The 18,481-nt window shown below is 28.8% G+C and overlaps 1 protein-coding gene across 2 annotated transcripts; it reads left to right on the top strand.

Moving 5' to 3' along the window:
- The first annotated feature begins 1,860 nt into the window (after positions 1-1,860).
- LOC105165997 (putative glucan 1,3-beta-glucosidase A) lies at positions 1,861-16,713 on the top strand. 2 transcript variants are annotated; one of them, XM_011085167.3, is made up of 9 exons: positions 1,861-2,128; positions 3,418-3,537; positions 4,492-4,689; positions 7,160-7,321; positions 9,488-9,657; positions 13,463-13,612; positions 14,305-14,660; positions 15,500-15,537; positions 16,434-16,713. In XM_011085167.3, exons 1-9 carry the CDS (start codon positions 1,868-1,870, stop codon positions 16,587-16,589), a joined length of 1,611 nt encoding a protein of 536 aa, XP_011083469.2. In that variant the 5' UTR covers positions 1,861-1,867; the 3' UTR covers positions 16,590-16,713. The 2 variants fall into 2 exon arrangements, with proteins under 2 accessions (XP_011083469.2, XP_020550982.2); XM_020695323.2 differs by lacking the exon at positions 15,500-15,537 and having other exon boundaries at positions 1,864-2,128.
- Positions 16,714-18,481: the final 1,768 nt, after the last annotated feature.

The following is an 18,481-nucleotide window of genomic DNA, read 5'->3' on the forward strand; positions in this document are numbered from 1 at the left end:
TTTAAAAGGTTCCATGAAATGCATATATATATATTTTCGGAGAGAAGGGTGAACTCCAATGAAAGTAAAAAAATATAGGACCAAAATACTATCTTAAAAAATAAAAGAACAAAAATGCCAAATGATCTAACTTACAAGACCGAAATGTATTTTAGCCTTCCGGGTTGAGTGTAAAAATCATATAATTGTACTAGTCGTCATAGTACACTCGATGTATGTGCAAAATTATAAAATAAATTTACTTAATATTTACTAGTCGTTATTGCACGTTGTTCCTACGGGTATGTAAAAAAGAATTGTGATGTGAGGTCGAGAGAAAAAAAATATGATAAGAAAAAAGAAAGATAGGGTGAGATGATTGAGAAAAAATATATTGTAATTGTAAGTTTATTAAAAATATAAAAGTTTGTAAGAAAACAAATATGAAGAAGTTTGTAGAGAGAGAAACATGGAGTAGTCAGTGAGAGATATAAAATACAAAATTGTGAGATTATTAAAAAAATTAAATTACTATTCTAACCAAATTTGTCTTCAGGGGGAAATGAATTTTAGAATAAATTTGAGTATTTAAAAATTAGTACGATAAAAAGTTTTTTTGTATTATACTATAGATGTAATTGTAGAATATTAATAAAGTATAATAGATATAATTTTTTATTACAATAACTTATTGAGGTAGACATTTATTACTTTTCCTTGATTTATCCTTAATTATTTTTGTGAGCTAACTTTTGTCAAGTAAGTCTATATATACATATAATTTAGTAGGCTTTTTTTCAAATAAAAAAATAAAAACAAAAAGCAATTTTGTATGATCTTACAAATTTAATTTAGTAAATATGACTGAAATTAATTTTATGGAAAAGTTTAGGCAGTTTATAAACTTTTCAAAATATCTTATAAGATGTTGAAAGATCGTAAAATTAAAAAATAAGATGTCATTGGGTTCTAAAAACATATTATAAGATGTTTTAAATAAAAATCTCATCAAACTCTAAAAATATATTATAAGATGTTTTAGATAAATATAAGTCAAAGATATAATATAGGGTTAAATACAGTTACCATCCCTGAAGTATTCACTGAACATCAGTTACCCTCGAAATATTAAAACTTTCAAAAACTCCCCTAACTTTTAATTTTTAAGTTTGAAAAGTCCATTTTACCCTTACAAAAATTATTTTTTGAAAAAAAAATTAAAGAGATTTTTAAAATATCAAAACCATCCTATGTCGAAATTTATTTTAAAAAGTTTTAATACTTTAGTGGAATAATTGATGTAGAGTGGATACTTCAAGGGTAGTAACTGTATTGAACCCTGTAATAAATTATTATCCCATTTGGATAGGTCAAAAGGACCGCAACCTAATTCCCCCAAGTCCATGACTACTTTATTGACTTGAGTTTCATCATTGAATTGGGAATTGGAAATTAAAAAATATTTTGTTATTCGAATTATGATTGTTCTTGTACTTTATTATTCTTTTTTTTTGTTCGTTTTAATTTGTCATGCAAACTATGGGAGTTTTGCAAGTTACGACCCTTTCTGATGGAATTTTCAAGCAGAAAATGCTCACATGCAGCGCACTGGCGTAATTTTTTAACCATATCATCTCAAATCTGATTCATTTTTTTAGGAATACACAATGTTCTTATAACAAAAACAAAAAAAAGGACTTTTTAGAAATAAAGGAGTTCTTGCACATGAGCGCTGCATGTGACCATTTTTCGGTGAAAAATTCTACGAAAAAGTGATATGAGGTGGTAATTTGTAAAACTCTTGTAGCTGATGTGATAATTGAAAAAAGAAACAAACAATTTAGAAGACAAAGTAAAAAAACGTGCATAGTTCATGGGGCAAAAACGGATGGGAATTAGTACTCACCAATATCCATCCTTTGCTTTTCCTTATAAAATCCTGCCAAACTTGTTTGTTCTGAGTACTCCAGCTCAAAGCATGAAGCAACTCGTAGCTTTTGGCTTCTGGTCATGGCTTTTCTGTGTAGCAATCACCAAGAGCTTTGGGCAAAACCCTCCATATAAAGCAGTGAATTTGGGGGGATGGCTTGTGGTTGAAGGCTGGATGAAACCATCTCTCTTTGATGCCATTCCCAACAAAGATCTTCTGGTATTAGATTTGTCTTTTTTTTTTTTTTTCCTTGTCTTTTTTTATAATTTATAAGACGTCGGGACGAATTTATTAAGATAAATTGCACTTTATCCACTTAAAAAAATATTAATAGGCACAAAACCCTCCTACAGTGGAAAACAACTTTGACTCCTGAAATTTAAAAAAAAATAAATAAATACTACCTCCCATGTCGTTAGGGCACAACCTAATGGGTTGGGTTCAAATTTTTTTTACAAAATATCTTATTTTTAAATATAGGTGTAACCGTAAGTTGGGGGTGCTCAAAACTACTAATTCACAAAGACTACTGGAACACCATCCACATCAGAATAAATAGAGTTTTCCGAAAAAACCTGCTAGTAGAGGAAGACCTCCTAGGGATAAGACACATAGGGCTAAAGAGAGAGCCAAAAAGGATCTTTCGTGTATAATCCTGCATAATCTCGAATGTTATCAGTTCCGATACGTAGACCAAATAATACAATGCAAGCAAAAGTTCAGAGTTAAAAAAAAGAAAAAGGGCTTACTACCTCCCATGTTTTTAGGGGGTCACATTGCGATTTCTTTTCCTCACACTGCAAAAAAAAAAAAAAAAAAAAGGATTATACCCTATATTATAAATGACTATGGTATAAAAATCATGATAAATTAACACTTTTTATTACTATCACATAAAACTATTGCCAAAGTTTAAATTTTTACCACGATTAGTCGGTATTTACTATGATAGCTGTGGCAAAAGGCCTCGCAAGCTTGTACAAACAACAATTAGTAGACGTTGTTAATTAATATTTCATGCTTTTTTACTTTTAACTTTCGTAACTAATTATAACAAAAAAGTTACATTTTTTCTAGTGTTATGGGTTTTTTTTGCCTATTCTTATTCTTATTATTGTTGTTGTTGTTATTTTCAGAGAAAATTCTATTGCATTATAAGTGTCTTAGCATATCTTTTAAAATGCTCCAAAGGATAAGATGTCTTAATTATTATCATTGGATCATATAATTAAGCTAAATAATAACAACTCTTTGATGTATGATTAACATCTTAAAGGCATCATTACAAGTCCTCAAGGATATAAGCAAAATAATCCCAACTTATTTTTAAGAGTTTGTAAAATAATCAGCTCCACAATTGTCTTAATATATGAAATGACAAAAATACCCTTAACATTCTCTGGCTATTCTACCCTCGCACATATAAGTACATTGAACAAACCACGATCACCTACAGAAAAGGTTAACAGAAACTTATAGAAATTAAAATTCGTCAATACCTAATCCAGGATGGAACTCAAGTCCAGCTCAAGTCTACGAGCCTCAACATGTATCTATCTGCAGAAAATGGTGGTGGATCGGATTTGGTGGCCAATCGTCCCACTGCCAGCGGCTGGGAAACTTTTAGGGTACGTGCATCGATCTTACTAGCTTATAATACTATCAATTACTTAAATAGGACTCTTCGACAATCTTTCCGATAGTTATTATTTTTGCAGCGAAAATAAATTGTAAAGAAAGTTGTAAGTTAAATAATTCTAAAACTTAAAAGTGTTTGGGAAAAAGAAAAAATAAGCTCCTACTTTACTATGCTTTTTTTTTTTTTTTTCTAATTCAGAGGGTGTTTTTTACTATGCTTTTTTAAAACATCTTATAAGTTCCTATATTTTATAAGGGTTTTTAAGAGCTTAGATGATGTTAGGGTTTTGACATACTAAGATCTTCAATTGGTAAAAAGATTAAAATGGACATAATACCATTAGAATCAAATAAGTTGTTATTTCTTGACATATTTTGTTTTTTAAAGAATTTTAAATCACTTTTATAAATAGTACACATTAGTTTAGTTTTAAATAAAAATTTAATAGATAATCTTTTTACAATAACAAAAAAAATAACGAATTATTATATAAAATTTTTGAATAAAAATAATATATATGTAAGTTCATGCTAGTCGAATATTAATATAGACATATAATTGATGTTTTCGTTATTAATGCAATTATTATTTCTAGTCGTATAATTTATAATATTTTTTATGAATAGGGATATATTCGTCTCATAACATATTAATTTTATATAGCTTATAAGATCTTATAAAAGAAGTTTGAAAAGTTAACTGTTTTTTAAAGAACTTATAAGATCCAAAACATCTTATTTTGAGATCTTATAAGCTCTTTAAGAAAAAATTTCAAACACATCCTCTTAAGTTCTTTAAAGATGTTTTGAGGAGCTTATAAGCTCAGCCAAACATCCTCTTAATTAGTTTAAAACCAAAAAATTTAAAAGAGAAAAAATTAAAAAAAATAAAAAGTCTTTTCAACTTATTTTCATTAACTTTTAATCCTATTAATTGAGTGCAGTTATGGAGAATAAATGAGAGCACATTCAACTTTAGGGTTTACAACAAAGACTTCATTGGAGTGGGCAGTTCCGACCAAGGCAAAAGGGCATTTGCCCGTACAACTGAAGCAGGGGAAGATGAGACATTTGTCATTGTGAGGAACAATGAGAACCCCCTCAGAGTGCGTATTCGTTGCTCTAATGGCCTCTATTTACAGGTAATTATTAATTAACATATATATATAAATATATATATATATTAATTATCGTGGCCCATCATTCTTGCATGTATATATTAATTGTTGTGATTTTTTTGTTTTTGTATGTATATAATAAATATTTTTTTATATTTTAAGATATATTATAAATAAAAATAAAATATATAAAGCAATAAAATAATTCAAAAATATAAAATAAAAAATAAAAGAAACCAACTTAAGGTACTATTGATACATCGAAAAAATTGGTGTAGTGATGTTAAAATTGGGGAAATGAAAAGATTAATTACAATTCATTTTTAAAATGATCTAATTAGAGATATAATTGATATATTTAAAAATTAGTGCAGTGGTTCATTTACCGTCGTCTGAGTGTAGATGACTTTTTTTTTATTATATATATATTAGCTATTATGGTACTTTCGCTCATTTGTGCATGTAATAAATATTTTTTTATATTTTAAAATATGTTCTAAATAAGAGAGTCAAATATATAAGCAATACATTACATTTTTTTCTAAAAAAAAGAACCTAATTTATCAGATAATGCAAAACATAAAAAGTTGAATAAGTTAGTTATAACAAAAAAATGATTAGTTATTTTATCAGTTGAAGATCATTATTGACTCTACAAAAATTGGTGCAACAGTGTCAATAACCTCCATTTGTAGGTGTGAAGGGCCTTTTTTTTTTTTTTTATTAGTATAAATCTATATTACACTTTTGGTCTCTATACTTTGGGCCGTTAGATTGAATTTGACCCAAAGTATAGAGACAAAAAATGTAATATATATTTATATTAATATAAAAAAATGAAGGGGAATTTATTTAAAAAATGCAGGAAAAAAGAAAAATTAGAAAAGTAATGTGTTTTAGAAAAATTTAGAAAAATAAGTGGCACCGCGGTGCCACAATTTTTTATTTAAAAAAAAAAAATTCTCTATGTCACCGCGGTGATAAATTTTTTTTCTTAAAAAAAAATATTTTATTTTACGACGAATTGCTGCCAACCCTCGTTAAAATTTCGGCACCATCATGGCGAGTTGTCAACGATCAAATATACCATTCGATTCCCCTTGATGAGACGAATATTTCCCCACAAATAGAGGATATTGAAAGTTGTTAAGATTGAATGAATCGAATGGATCAAAATTGTAATAATTTTTAAAGATTAGGGACCAAAAATTATAGTTAAAAGTTGAAGCTGTAAAAATTGGGAGAGAGCTAAGTTTTGACATAAACCAACTCATCATAAATAATTTAAAGGCAAAAAATATAAATCAACAATACTCTTAATTTTCGCTAATTTTCAACAAGAAATTAATAAAAATTTATTTGAAGAAGTTGCAAAAACCCCTCTAATTGGTGTTTTAATTTTGAAATATGTTCATGTCAATGTCTACGTGGAGTGGAAGAACTGATGGTAAATTTGATCCAATAGGTGTGTGCTATTTGATTTCTGATCATTAACTAATTAATTTTCATAAATATTCTGTCCCTCCACTATAACAAATATAACTATTCAATTATTAGGGTCAAACTATAAAATTATGCTGAAAAAATTAACAATCATGACGAATATTATTAATTTGATCATATTTAAAATCATGTCAAATATTAATTAATTGTAGAAAAACATTAAATTTTCACATTAATTCATATAAACGTAATTGATAGTATTAATTTACTCAAATTTTTAAGCCATACTTATTGATAATATAGAGAATAATCAACTTTTGTTTTATTTTTTCATATTTCGGATCATGAACCTTTGTTTTCAAGTAATACTAGTAATTAATGGCACACTCTCTGTGTCAGCATAATTGTTCAACGTTATTTATAGTTTGGAAAAAATATTTTTTTAGTCCGTTAAGTATGTCCAATTTTAGTTTTAGTCCTATAAGTATGCCCATTTTTTATTAACCCCAGTAACTTGCAAAATTGATTAGTTTTAGTCTTCCGGTCGATTGGATTTATAATTTGTGCCGGAAAAGTGACATGGCATGACACCTAGATGCGTTTCTATTGATTTATGATCCTACGTGGCTAAAATTATGATGTGGAAGACAAGTTGGCCATCTTTTGTGCAAGTTCGGAGAGAAGAAAAGTCACATTTCTTTCCTCCAAAAGATAGTGTTTTTGTTTATACTTTGATATATATATATATATATATATATTATTTTTGTTTTAATTTTATAAAATTTACACTTTATATATTTGATCATTTTTTAGTTACTTTTTTCTGCTAAAAAAATTACATGCAGTGCAAATGTGATAATCGAAGGTCATGTAATAATGTCTTTCTGGCATGTATATGCAATGCATATAACAATCAACCACGCAACTTGTCATATTATTAGTATACAATTTCATAATAACAATTAATCATAAGTATAATTATAACATTTACTACGTGTTGATAATTAGAGTTATCGAATGATGTGTTTATCATTTTTGTACTATGAGAAAGGCAGTGAGTGGGGATTCAGTGAGGGGAGATTATGGTGGAAGCGCAGATGATTGGAGCGATCAGAATCCGTCAGTGTTCCAAATGAGCATAGTGGGAACCTTACAGGGCGAGTATCAGTTGACAAATGGTTATGGCCCTGATAAAGCTCCATCAGCCGTCAAGGTAATTTAATTATCCATACTATTATTAAAAAAATAAATTAATTGACTGCACCATTTTTTTTAAAAATAAATATCTATAATAGTAATTTTAATATTTTTAAAATTATTTATAATTATAATTTTTTTCTCTCGTTCCACTATTTCATTTTTCTCTTTCATCTTCTCCATATTCTTTGCCCTCACAGACTTCCATAATTTTAATATATCCTATTACAATTTATTTTTTATTGTAAGTTTTCATATTTTTAATAAATCTATAATTATAATTTATTTTTTCTTACTTACTTTACCCATATTTTTTTTTCTCACATACTTTTTTATTTTTCCTCACCCACCACATTTTGTGTCTTTTATTTTTTTTTTCTCTTTATCTCACATTATAATTTTTTATATGCTAAAAAAAATCGCGTGCAACAACACTAGTTACATAAAAAAAATATTTTTTTATTTAACAGACTCCTTACTTATGTACAGCTTAAATTTTTTATTATATCTATTTAATTCATAATAAAATAAAATAAAATAAATAATTAATAAAAATTGATATTTTTAAAAAATAATTTTATCACATAACTTTACACGCACATAAATAGAATATTATTGGTAGAAAAAATTTAAATCGTTGTTCATCTTCCCCCCCCCCCCCCCACACTAAATAGTTTGTATTTTTAATTGTCAAGAATTATGAATTTTTAAATAATATATATACACATATATGGTAATATGAGCATTTTTACTTTATTACATTATCGTATTCTCATATTTGCAATACGCTTGGTCACTACAATTATAAAAGAAAACACTAAAACAAGGAAAGGACAACGATGAATGCCTGAATTTTTACACCTCTAAAGTATGTCATCCTCATCAATTACCTCCCTAAACTAACTAAACCTTCACTTACCCCCGTCTCTTTGTTATAATTCGTTAGATTAAATAAAAATGGACAAAAATATCCTTAGACTATTGATAATAGGGTTAAATACAGTTATCATTCCTGAAGTATTCACCCTACATCAATTATCCCCTTAAGTATTAAAACCTTCAAAAACAAAATTTTGACCTTTGCTCTTAAAGTTTGAAAAGTCCATTTTACCCTTAAAAATATGGATTTGTGAAAAAAAAAAATAAAGAGATTTTTGAAATGCCGCCATTTGCTTAATTTTAGTTTCACTTGTTAATCGAGCTCCTTTTATTTTGTATTCTTAAATACATGTGGCTCATTTTATTTTAGTTTTACTTGTGTGTCAAATCAGTTAAAAATAAATTTATACATGCATAAACTTATCATATTTATATAATTATCATATATATAAATATATATTAATTTTATATTTTTATTAGTTCATCAGCCCTTTTGATTTTATTAATTGTATATTTATTTAAGTAAATATATAAATATATATGCATGTAGAAATTTATTTTTAATTTGATTCTAGAAGCAAGTGAAACTAAAATAAAATGAGTTCCAAATATTTTAGGATTACGAAAATTAATCGTATATGCATGTATAAATTTATTCATTAAGATTTTTTCTACATGCATATATGATTAATATTTGTAATTCTAAAATACTTTGAGCTCATTTATTTTAGTTTTACTTCTAAAATTATATTAAAAATTAATTTATACATGCACATATATTTATATATTTACCTAAATAAATATACAATTAATAAAATCAAAAGGGTTGATGAACTAATAAAAAAATATGAAATTAATATATTTCTATAAATGTGGTAATTTTATGCACGTACCAATTTAGTTTAACTTGGTTTAACAAATAAGTAAAATTAAAACAAAATAAGCCACACGTACTTTAGGATTACAAAATAAAAAAAAGCTCGATAAACAAGTGAAATTAAAATTAAACAAATGATGATTTTGGCATGTTAAACATCTCTTTATTATTATTTTTTTTCATAAAGCAATTTTTATAAGAGTAAAGCAGACTTTTCAAATTTAAAAAGCAAAGATCATAGGAATTTTGAAGGCTTTAATACTTTAAGAATAATTGATGTAGAGTGAATATTTTAAAGATGATACTGTATTTAATCCTATTTTTATTAAGGATAATAAAAATAAATGGTTGAAGTTTTCTCGAACTGACTTTGTAGTTTTCTTGACATTATTATTATTATGTAATGACAAGTTGTCCAAATCACAGAATCATTGGGACACATACATAATAGCAGATGACTTCAGATTCATGTCTGAGAATGGGCTGACGGCTGTTAGAATTCCGGTTGGGTGGTGGATTATGCACAACCCTGATCCACCTAAACCATTTGTTGGGGGCTCTTTGCAGGCACTAGACAATGCCTTCACGTGGGCAGAGTAAGTATATATATATCTTCACTCCCAAAATTCTACTCTACAATAGGTGGTATTTAGATGAGGTGATCGTTTAATTTAAATTTCATATTTTTTTATAAATTTTTATTTCAAAATTTTAATTTTGTCGGTTGGGGTATTAACTAAGTTTGAAGAAATTTTAGTTCGGATTCAATTCAGTTGAACTTAAATCAATTATATGACAAGTATTATATATTTGTCTTGTGATTGGTATACAATTCAAATAAAGTGACCAATTACATAACAAACGTGATATACTTGCTCTGTAATTGATTTGATTCGGTTAAGCTTGATGCCAACAAAAATTTTCCGTAAGTCTGCTTCTTAACTAGCTTTTGATGGTAAAAACCCCGTGAAATTAACTCACATGGAAGGGTTTGACGTTAACGGCCAACGAAATTTCAAACTGTCCACGTAAATTTCACATGGTCTGTTTCGGTTAAAATATAACGGCTTTTAGAAAGAAAGATCAAATGCCCGGCAAATTTTAAAGTTTGGAATTAGAATAAAGTATGGAATAACAAACTCATATTCGGTATCTTCTTGGACCAAAAATATAGTTCTGCCTATAATAATTGCGAGTAAAATTCATTTTACTTCTCGACATTTTTTATTTTCAATTTGAAAATAGGTACCTTGCACGTAATTTTGTAAAATATAAGTGTTTTGTGGAGATAAAGAGAGAAAAACAAAGATAAATAAGTGTGTATTAGAAATAATATGTATGTCTGGATTTATTTTTGGAGATAATTTAAAATAAGTATTATATGTTTAATGTTGTGTTTTGGGAGTAAAAAATTACTGTTCATTGTCAAATCATGATTTTTTATATATATTTTTGTATATGTATGTATATATATATGTATGTATTTATGCTAAAACAGTTAAAAACACCTAAATAATGTATTTTTGAATGATGACAAACATTGAGTATATTTTGACTTGTCTCGAAAATAATTTGAAAATGAAAACAAACATAGTGTTTGGCTTTCGGAAATTTTTACTTGAAAAAAAATTATTCTCTATTTTACATAAATATATTTATATATACATTGATTGTAAGGGGTTTTATAGACAATTTTTCATGCATTTTAGCTGACATATTCATTTTTTCTTTCTGTTCTATTTCAGAAGCTTTTCTGCTTAAAAGTTTTTGCTCTATTTTATATTTAATTTTTTTTCTTGAACTTATTTATTCAAGTACTTTTTTTTATTAATTTGAAGAGTGCAAGAACTTCATGGCAGTCGCAAAATTATATTTACATTATTTATCAAATTATTATTTAAATAATTGTCCAATAATAAATACTTTCAATTAAAAACAGTTATATTTCGGAAAGAGGGACGAAATTTCAGTTCAGGCAAAATTATATTTTTAGTCCTGTAACTTACTTTATTTACATATTTAATCCTTTTTTTAAATTTTTTGAAGAATTTAATTTTGAACATTTCAGATTTGGTCCTTTTTGATAAATTTAGTCCTATATCGACAATTTAGTCTCCTTTCACGTTGTAATAGATCTCATTTTTAGTCTTGTAACTATGAGTCTTTACGATCAAAATTGTCAATATAGGATTAAATTTATCAAAAAATAACCAAATATGAGATGTTCAGAACTAAAATTCATCAGAAAAGGACTAAATGTGTAAATAAAGTAAGTTAGAAGATTATAAATACTAATAATTTAATATTACAGGACAAAAAATATAATTTTACCTGTAATTCAAAATCAAAGTAAGGGACCAAAATAATTTTTCTATATAAAAAAAAAAGTTGTATAAAGATAAAATGAGAAAACCAGGCATCGAAGTGACTAATTTGAAGTCAATTGAACAGGGTGGACTATTTTAAAATTGAACACAAATATCGAAAATTAAAATCAATTTACACAACACTAGAAAAAAATTAACTATTGACTATAATTTTAATAGCTATGAACTAAAATTCAAAGTAAATATTTTTTATTGACCAAATAAATCAATGCAAAAACATAAATTTTCTACCAAAAAAAATTTATTTGCCATAGATAAAAGCCATGGTAAAAATATTTACCATGGCAGCTGCCACCACAGATACCATGGTATTAATATTTTATGGGAAAAATATTATTTTAGTCCGCTAAGTATGCCTAATTTTAATTTTAGTTCGATAACTATGTCCATTTTTGTTTAGGTCCAGTAACTTACGAAATTGCTTATTTTTAGTCCTCTGGCAGATTTTCAAACAATTTTACCCCTATGAGTGCATATGGATTGAAACTGCCTTTCAAAAGTTATACAGGGGTAAAATTATCCGAAAATCTGTCAGAGGACTAAAAGTAAGCAATTTCGTAAGTTACTGGATTTAAACAAACATGGACATAGTTATCGGACTAAAATTAAAATTAGGCATACTTAGCGGACTAAAATAATACTTTTCTCATATTTTATTGAAGCTCATAATTTAGTCTTGTATATTAAAATTTGTCATTGTCTTACATTTAATACAAATACTAATATGTTATTTTTATTTTAATTAATAATAAATTTAAATAAAAAGGAATAAATTTAATTTGTGAATGCACGTAACTGTATAGAATTAATTTTTTAAAGATACGTGATTGAATAATTAATTCAACACGTGATTTGGGAAGTTAAATATGTTGTATTAATAATAGAGCATTTTTGGTATTATAATAATTTGGTCTAGTGGTATCAAAACTATCACTTTGAGTCTATAAACCATCTTTCCTCTATAATAGTACTGGCCATTGTTGCACGCCATATCTACATACATATTATAAATAATTTTTAATATTTTAAAATATATTATAAATAAAAATATAATATATAAACTAATTCATCACATTTTTTAATAAAAAAAAACAATGAACAAATATATAAAAGAAAATCAACTTATGCATAATAAAAGAGTTGGTTCTAACTGAGGGTGTTATTGTCATATTTAAATTTAGTGCGACTGTGTCATCAACCATCGTTTGTAAGTGTGGGTAATTTTTTCTTGCTTTTATTTTGAAAAGAATTCTTTTTTTTTTTTTAATAATAGTATAGATAAATATAAAAAAAAAAACAGCATATCTCACTCACAACTGACGATTTGTTACACCGCAACACCAAATTTTAAAACACCAATTATATTTTTAAATATTTGTAGCAATATAATTACTCATAAATATTTCAAATGATTCACATCATTTTTTTACCAGCCAATATACGATCATATTATCCACCAAATAATTACTTTATCCACTTTGAATCATATATTAATTTTTGTTTTTTTAAATCTATTTCATATCTATCTGATCGATTGGCTACGGGTGAGAGCGTTGGCTACGGGTGAGAGTGACAGAGAGGGCGACGACAGTGGGACAGAGGAGAGAGAGAGAGTATATATATATATATATCATAAATTTATCATAAATATGCTGCATGTATATATATAGGAAAAAATAAAAGCAACCCCTTATGATATCGCAAATGAGCAAATTACGCCCTTATGAAAAAATAAATAGCAATTTACTTACCTGTATTTTTTAAAATACAACAATTTACCCCCCTATGATTTTTAAAATGAAGCAATTTTTACCTACCTTTATAAGAAGATAAATTGTTTCATTTTAAAAAGTATAGGGGGTAAATTTTGCTATATTTTTTTCACAGGAGGGTAGTATACTCATTTTCAATATCGCATGAGGTAAATTGCTATTCACCCTATATGAAAATTAAGATAAAAATTTGTGTGATTAATATTTGATATATGGAAGTGGGGTATATGATACATATGCAGGGAGTACAAGATGAAGGTGATAGTTGATCTTCATGCACCTCCAGCATCACAAAATGGTTTTGAACACAGTGGAAGCAGAGATGGATTTCAGGAATGGGGAGCATCCCACATAACACAAACTGTTGCAGTCATAGAATTCCTTGCTCAAAGGTTCTCCCTTTTATTATTATCACATCAATTATTTTTGGATTAATTACACTTGGATACCCCATCTAAAAATACAAAATTATAATTTTCTCCAAAAAAAACTTCTAAAATTACACTTACACCCACTCAAAAAATTCACTGTTTATACCTAATCCTATTTCGTTAGAGTTTCAACGAAAAATGCCGACGTTAGTAAAAGTATTTATATAAGTTTTTAATTTTATCCCTGATTTAATATTTTCATTAATAGTTTTGTACTTAAAAGAAAAAAAATGTGATGATATTAACCCCACTCTATCTATCTATAGATATATTATATTTATCGCGTTATAAGTACAAAAATATTACATCGAAAACTAAATGACGGACAAAATTGAAAATTTATGTAATCTTTTTCTGCTAACACCAAATTTTTTCGTCCAAATCCTAACGGAAGGGGGTAAAGTGTAAATGAAGAAATTTTGGAATAGATGTAAGTGTAATTTTATAATTGTTAGGAAAAATTGTAATTTTATATTTTTAGAGAAGTTTAAGTGTAATTAACCAACTACTTTACTTTTTATCTAGATTTCTTCAAATTATTGATAATTTTTAAATATTTTATACATATATCGAATATGCCGTGTACTACTGTTAGTACAGCCGCTAGTAAAAGTAAAACGAAACCAACCATTGACTTTAAATCTGAATGTCAGGTATGCTAATAGGCCAAGCCTAGGCGGCATCCAACTCATGAACGAGCCTTTCGCACCAGCGGTCACGTTCGATGACTTGAGCAACTACTACAGAGCAGGTTACGATGCAGTAAGGAAGTACAGTTCCAGTGCTTATGTGATACTATCGAGCAGACTGGGGGCCGGCGACGATAGAGAGTTCCTTCCCCTTGCGCACGCCCTCTCTCATTCTGTCGTCATCGACGTGCACTACTACAATATGTTCTCCGATTACTTCTCGACTTTTAGTCCGAAGGATAACATCGACTTCATTTATGACAAGCGGGCGAAGGCGTTGCAGCAAGTGACTCCGGCAGACGGTCCTCTGAGTTTAGTTGGTAAGTCCGAGTTGGTTAAGGTTGCGTTTGGACTGACAAATTTGAAAGTATGAATTTCAAATTTCTAAAAAAGGAAATTTTTTGGATTTGTTTGACTAATTTTAAATCTAAAAGATTTTCAATCATTTTATTCTAATTTTAAACTATATCTGAATTCAAATTCTTTCCATTATGTGGAGATATTAAAATTCACCAATTCAAATTTAGCCTTAAAGCGTTCACAAAATGAATTTGAAATCTATTAGTTTCAAATCTTTAGTCAAGTCCAAATCTATGGTCCGACATAGCCTAATTAGTATTGGGGAAAAATATTATTTTAGTTCGTTAAGTATGCCTAATTTTAATTTTAGTCTGATAACTATGTCCATTTTTGTTTAGGTCTAGTAACTTACGAAATTGCTTACTTTTAGTCCTCTGGCAAATTTTCGGACAATTTTACCTCTATGAGTGCATATGGACTAAAACTGCCTTTCAAAAGTTGCATAGGGGTAAAATTGTCTGAAAATCTGCTAAAGACTAAAAGTAAGTAATTTCATAAGTTACTGGATCTAAACAAAAATAAACATAATTATCGACTAAAATTAAAATTAGGCATACTTAGCGGACTAAAATAATACTTTTCCCTTAGTATTGTGTAGAGTTTATAAGACCTTATATGGTATTTAAAAATAAATTCTTGAACTATTCAGATAAAATTACACAAAGATGGAGTTTATGAGACGTTAGAATAAGGATTACATGTATTTTTTGTTCCATAACTTAGATCAATTGATGTTTTTGCCCAATTTTTTAGGGTATAATTTTGATCCTGCCTGTTTTTTATTTTCGCGACTTTTCAGTCATTTTGTTCGTCGGGGATCACTCTACCTGCGAGAAGGTTGAGCGCTGGCGGAAAAAGGACATATATTTATATGTGCATGTCTTAGATATTGAAATAACAAAAATTTTAGAATATATGTCTTACTTATATAAACATTAAAACGTATATATTGTTCTCTTAATATATAAAAATATTAAATTTATGTATATATAAGTACAAACAAATTATGCAGACTAAGTCGGGACCCGATTAATGCTTCAAAACTCTCTCCAAAGTCTATTTTAATTTATAAAAATATATTTTATACATGCACATTTAAAGATTATAGAAATTATTTTAGTATGATCAGTTATTTAATTTATTTTTCTTCTCTTTTATATAATTAAATAAATATAATAAAAACTTAAAGCACAAGCATTGAGTGTGCTTGATAGTTAATACTATTTATTAAAGCTCATTAACTCCTTAAGAGCAACTAACTTTGGTTATCATAATACTAATTCACTAGAATATTAATACCCTCTATATATTTATTTATGAAAAAAATGCAAGCAACCCCCTTGTGATATCGCAAATGAGCAAATTACCCCATTGTGAAAAAATAAATAGTGATTTACCTCCCTATATTTTTTAAAATACAACAATTTACCCCCCTATGACTTTTAAAATGAAGCAATCTACCTCCCTATATAAGGACGTAAATTGCTATATTTTTTTCATAGGGGGGTAATGTGCTCATTTTTAATATCACGGGGGGATAAATTGCTATTCACCCATTTATTTATTTAATAAGATGATTATTTTTTTAATCAATTTATTCCACCAATTATATTCTATTAGTGCATATTTAGAATTATTATATTTTTATCGGTTTTGATCGGTTATTTTTTATTTAATTAAATAAATATAATTTAAATCACGTCATACGCATCTTCTCCGTGTAATATTTCCAGGAGAATGGACGGGTGAGTGGGCAGCTCAAAACGCAACGAAGGAAGACTATCAAAGGTTTGGGCAGGCTCAGATGGAGGTTTACGGGAAGGCCACGTTTGGATGGGCTTACTGGTCTTACAAATGCCAGAAGGATCACTGGAGTCTCAAGTGGATGATTGAGAACAACTACATTAAATTGCAATGAATGAGGCTATTATGCATCAGCTTTGTCCAAACAGTGAATCCTATTAATTATGAAATGCTTTCATTATAAGATCAAATTTCACTATTAGTCCTTCATTTTTTTCCTTTTATCGCACTTCAATCCCTTATTTTTCAAATGCACCTTAAAATCCTTGCTAATTACAATGTGTTAATGAGTACCCCATTTTGAAAAATTGTCAAACTCCTATATTAGTTTCCCATAAAATGCCATACATCACATATTATAGTTTTATTTGCATGTAAAAGGAATTCAAAAAACTACAATGCCATGAATATATAAAAGAATACCAACGCGATTCTCCACAAAATGAAATATAAAACAAATGTAAAAAGAAAAAAATAGTTTCAGATGATATTATTGATGCGAGCAAAAGTCGCTCGTTAGATGGATCTTGATTAAATAATGCATTCATATTATGAGTGTCGCAATTCATCGACGACGGACGTGTAATGTCCGTTGGGATTTTGGTGGAAACCCATAGAATAGAACTGTAACATCTGGTAATGAAATTGCAGAAAAATAGCTTCAAACTTTTAACAGAATGGGGGTGGGAAAGAACAGAGGAAACGAGATGAAGAGAAATCAGATTTTTTCATTAATCAAATAATGGCTCTTCCTTACAACCCATTCATCTTTAAACACAAGGATTACAAATTCAGACAAAAATGTAAGGATTAAAGCCTGTCAATCTATTAAAACTACTGCAGCTTGCTGTAACTTCGTCCTTCCTCAAACTGTGATTGGTCCTTTGCCTCGCATGTCTGAAACCTTCAAAATGGAGACGACAACAGCTGTGGCAACGGCTCATTCATTGCCAGTCGTACACGTGTCGCTTGCCTGGCTAAATCCGAAATGAGAAATCCCCCCAAAATCCCCAATCTTGCCTGCCTCTGAATTGAGCCCTAATTGCTTCAAAACGGCGCTGCCTTGGGCCTTTGATTTAAAATCGCCCCCAATCTTCTTCGCGCCCTCGATCTGACGACTCTTATTAAGCCCTCTCATCGAACGGATGCCTTTTAATGTCGCGTTTGTACCCTGAAACACGACATCCCTTCCTCCTTTTTTTGCTCCTTATCCCGAAGGATCAAAACTGGGAAACCTTGCAGCAACAACATAGTAATCTTCCCACGTTGCTTGCTCCGGGGTGGAATGAGCCCACTGAATCAAAACCTGAGGAACACCAACATTGTTCCTAGGAACCAACCTTCGACCAAGGATAGCAATATGATAGACTTGGATCCTATCTTTTTCTTCAACAATGAGACATGGAAAATTGGATGGATTTTAGAGCCTGCTGGTAATTCAAGTTTATAAGCAACTTTTCTAATCCTTTCAATCACTCTGTAGGGGCCAACATATTTGCAGACAGCTTCGATTGCTTCCTTAAAGCCACAGAGGCCTGTTTGTATGGTTGAAGTTTCAGAAATACTTCATCCCCCACTTGAAATTCCCTCTCTGTTCTTTTCTGGTCCGCATACAACTTCATTCTCTGTTGGGCATGCTGAAGATTCTCTTTTAACAACTGTAGAACCTTGGTTCTTTTTTGCATCAACTCAGCAGCATTTGAATGACTCTGCAAATAGGGTCCTATATGGAGCTGTTGAGGTGGATGCCCATAGAGGGCTTGAAAAGGGGTTGCCTTGAGCCCAGAGTGGAAGTTAGTATTGAACCAGAGCTCAGCTAGAGTGAGCCATTGAGCCCATTTCTTAGGTTTCTGCATACACATACACCTTAAGTAATTTTCAACGCATTGATTTATCCTTTTTGTCTGGCCATCAGTCTGTGGGTGATATGATGAAGACATATCCAAGGAGACCCCCGAGAGAGTGAACAATTCCTTCC

Source organism: Sesamum indicum, linkage group LG7, assembly GCF_026168435.1.
Source record: "Sesamum indicum cultivar Baizhima isolate 11 linkage group LG7, ASM2616843v1, whole genome shotgun sequence".
Lineage (NCBI taxonomy): Eukaryota > Viridiplantae > Streptophyta > Magnoliopsida > Lamiales > Pedaliaceae > Sesamum > Sesamum indicum.

What these genes read in the sequence shown, in the direction of transcription:
- LOC105165997 (XM_011085167.3), top strand. Translation starts at nt 1,868, where the DNA reads ATGGGAATTAGTACTCACCAATATCCATCCTTTGCTTTTCCTTATAAA. An exon ending in TTCCCAACAAAGATCTTCTG is followed by an intron (nt 2,129 to 3,417) that starts GTATTAGATTTG and finishes TACCTAATCCAG; the next exon opens with GATGGAACTCAAGTCCAGCT. An exon ending in ATCACTCTACCTGCGAGAAG is followed by an intron (nt 15,538 to 16,433) that starts GTTGAGCGCTGG and finishes TAATATTTCCAG; the next exon opens with GAGAATGGACGGGTGAGTGG.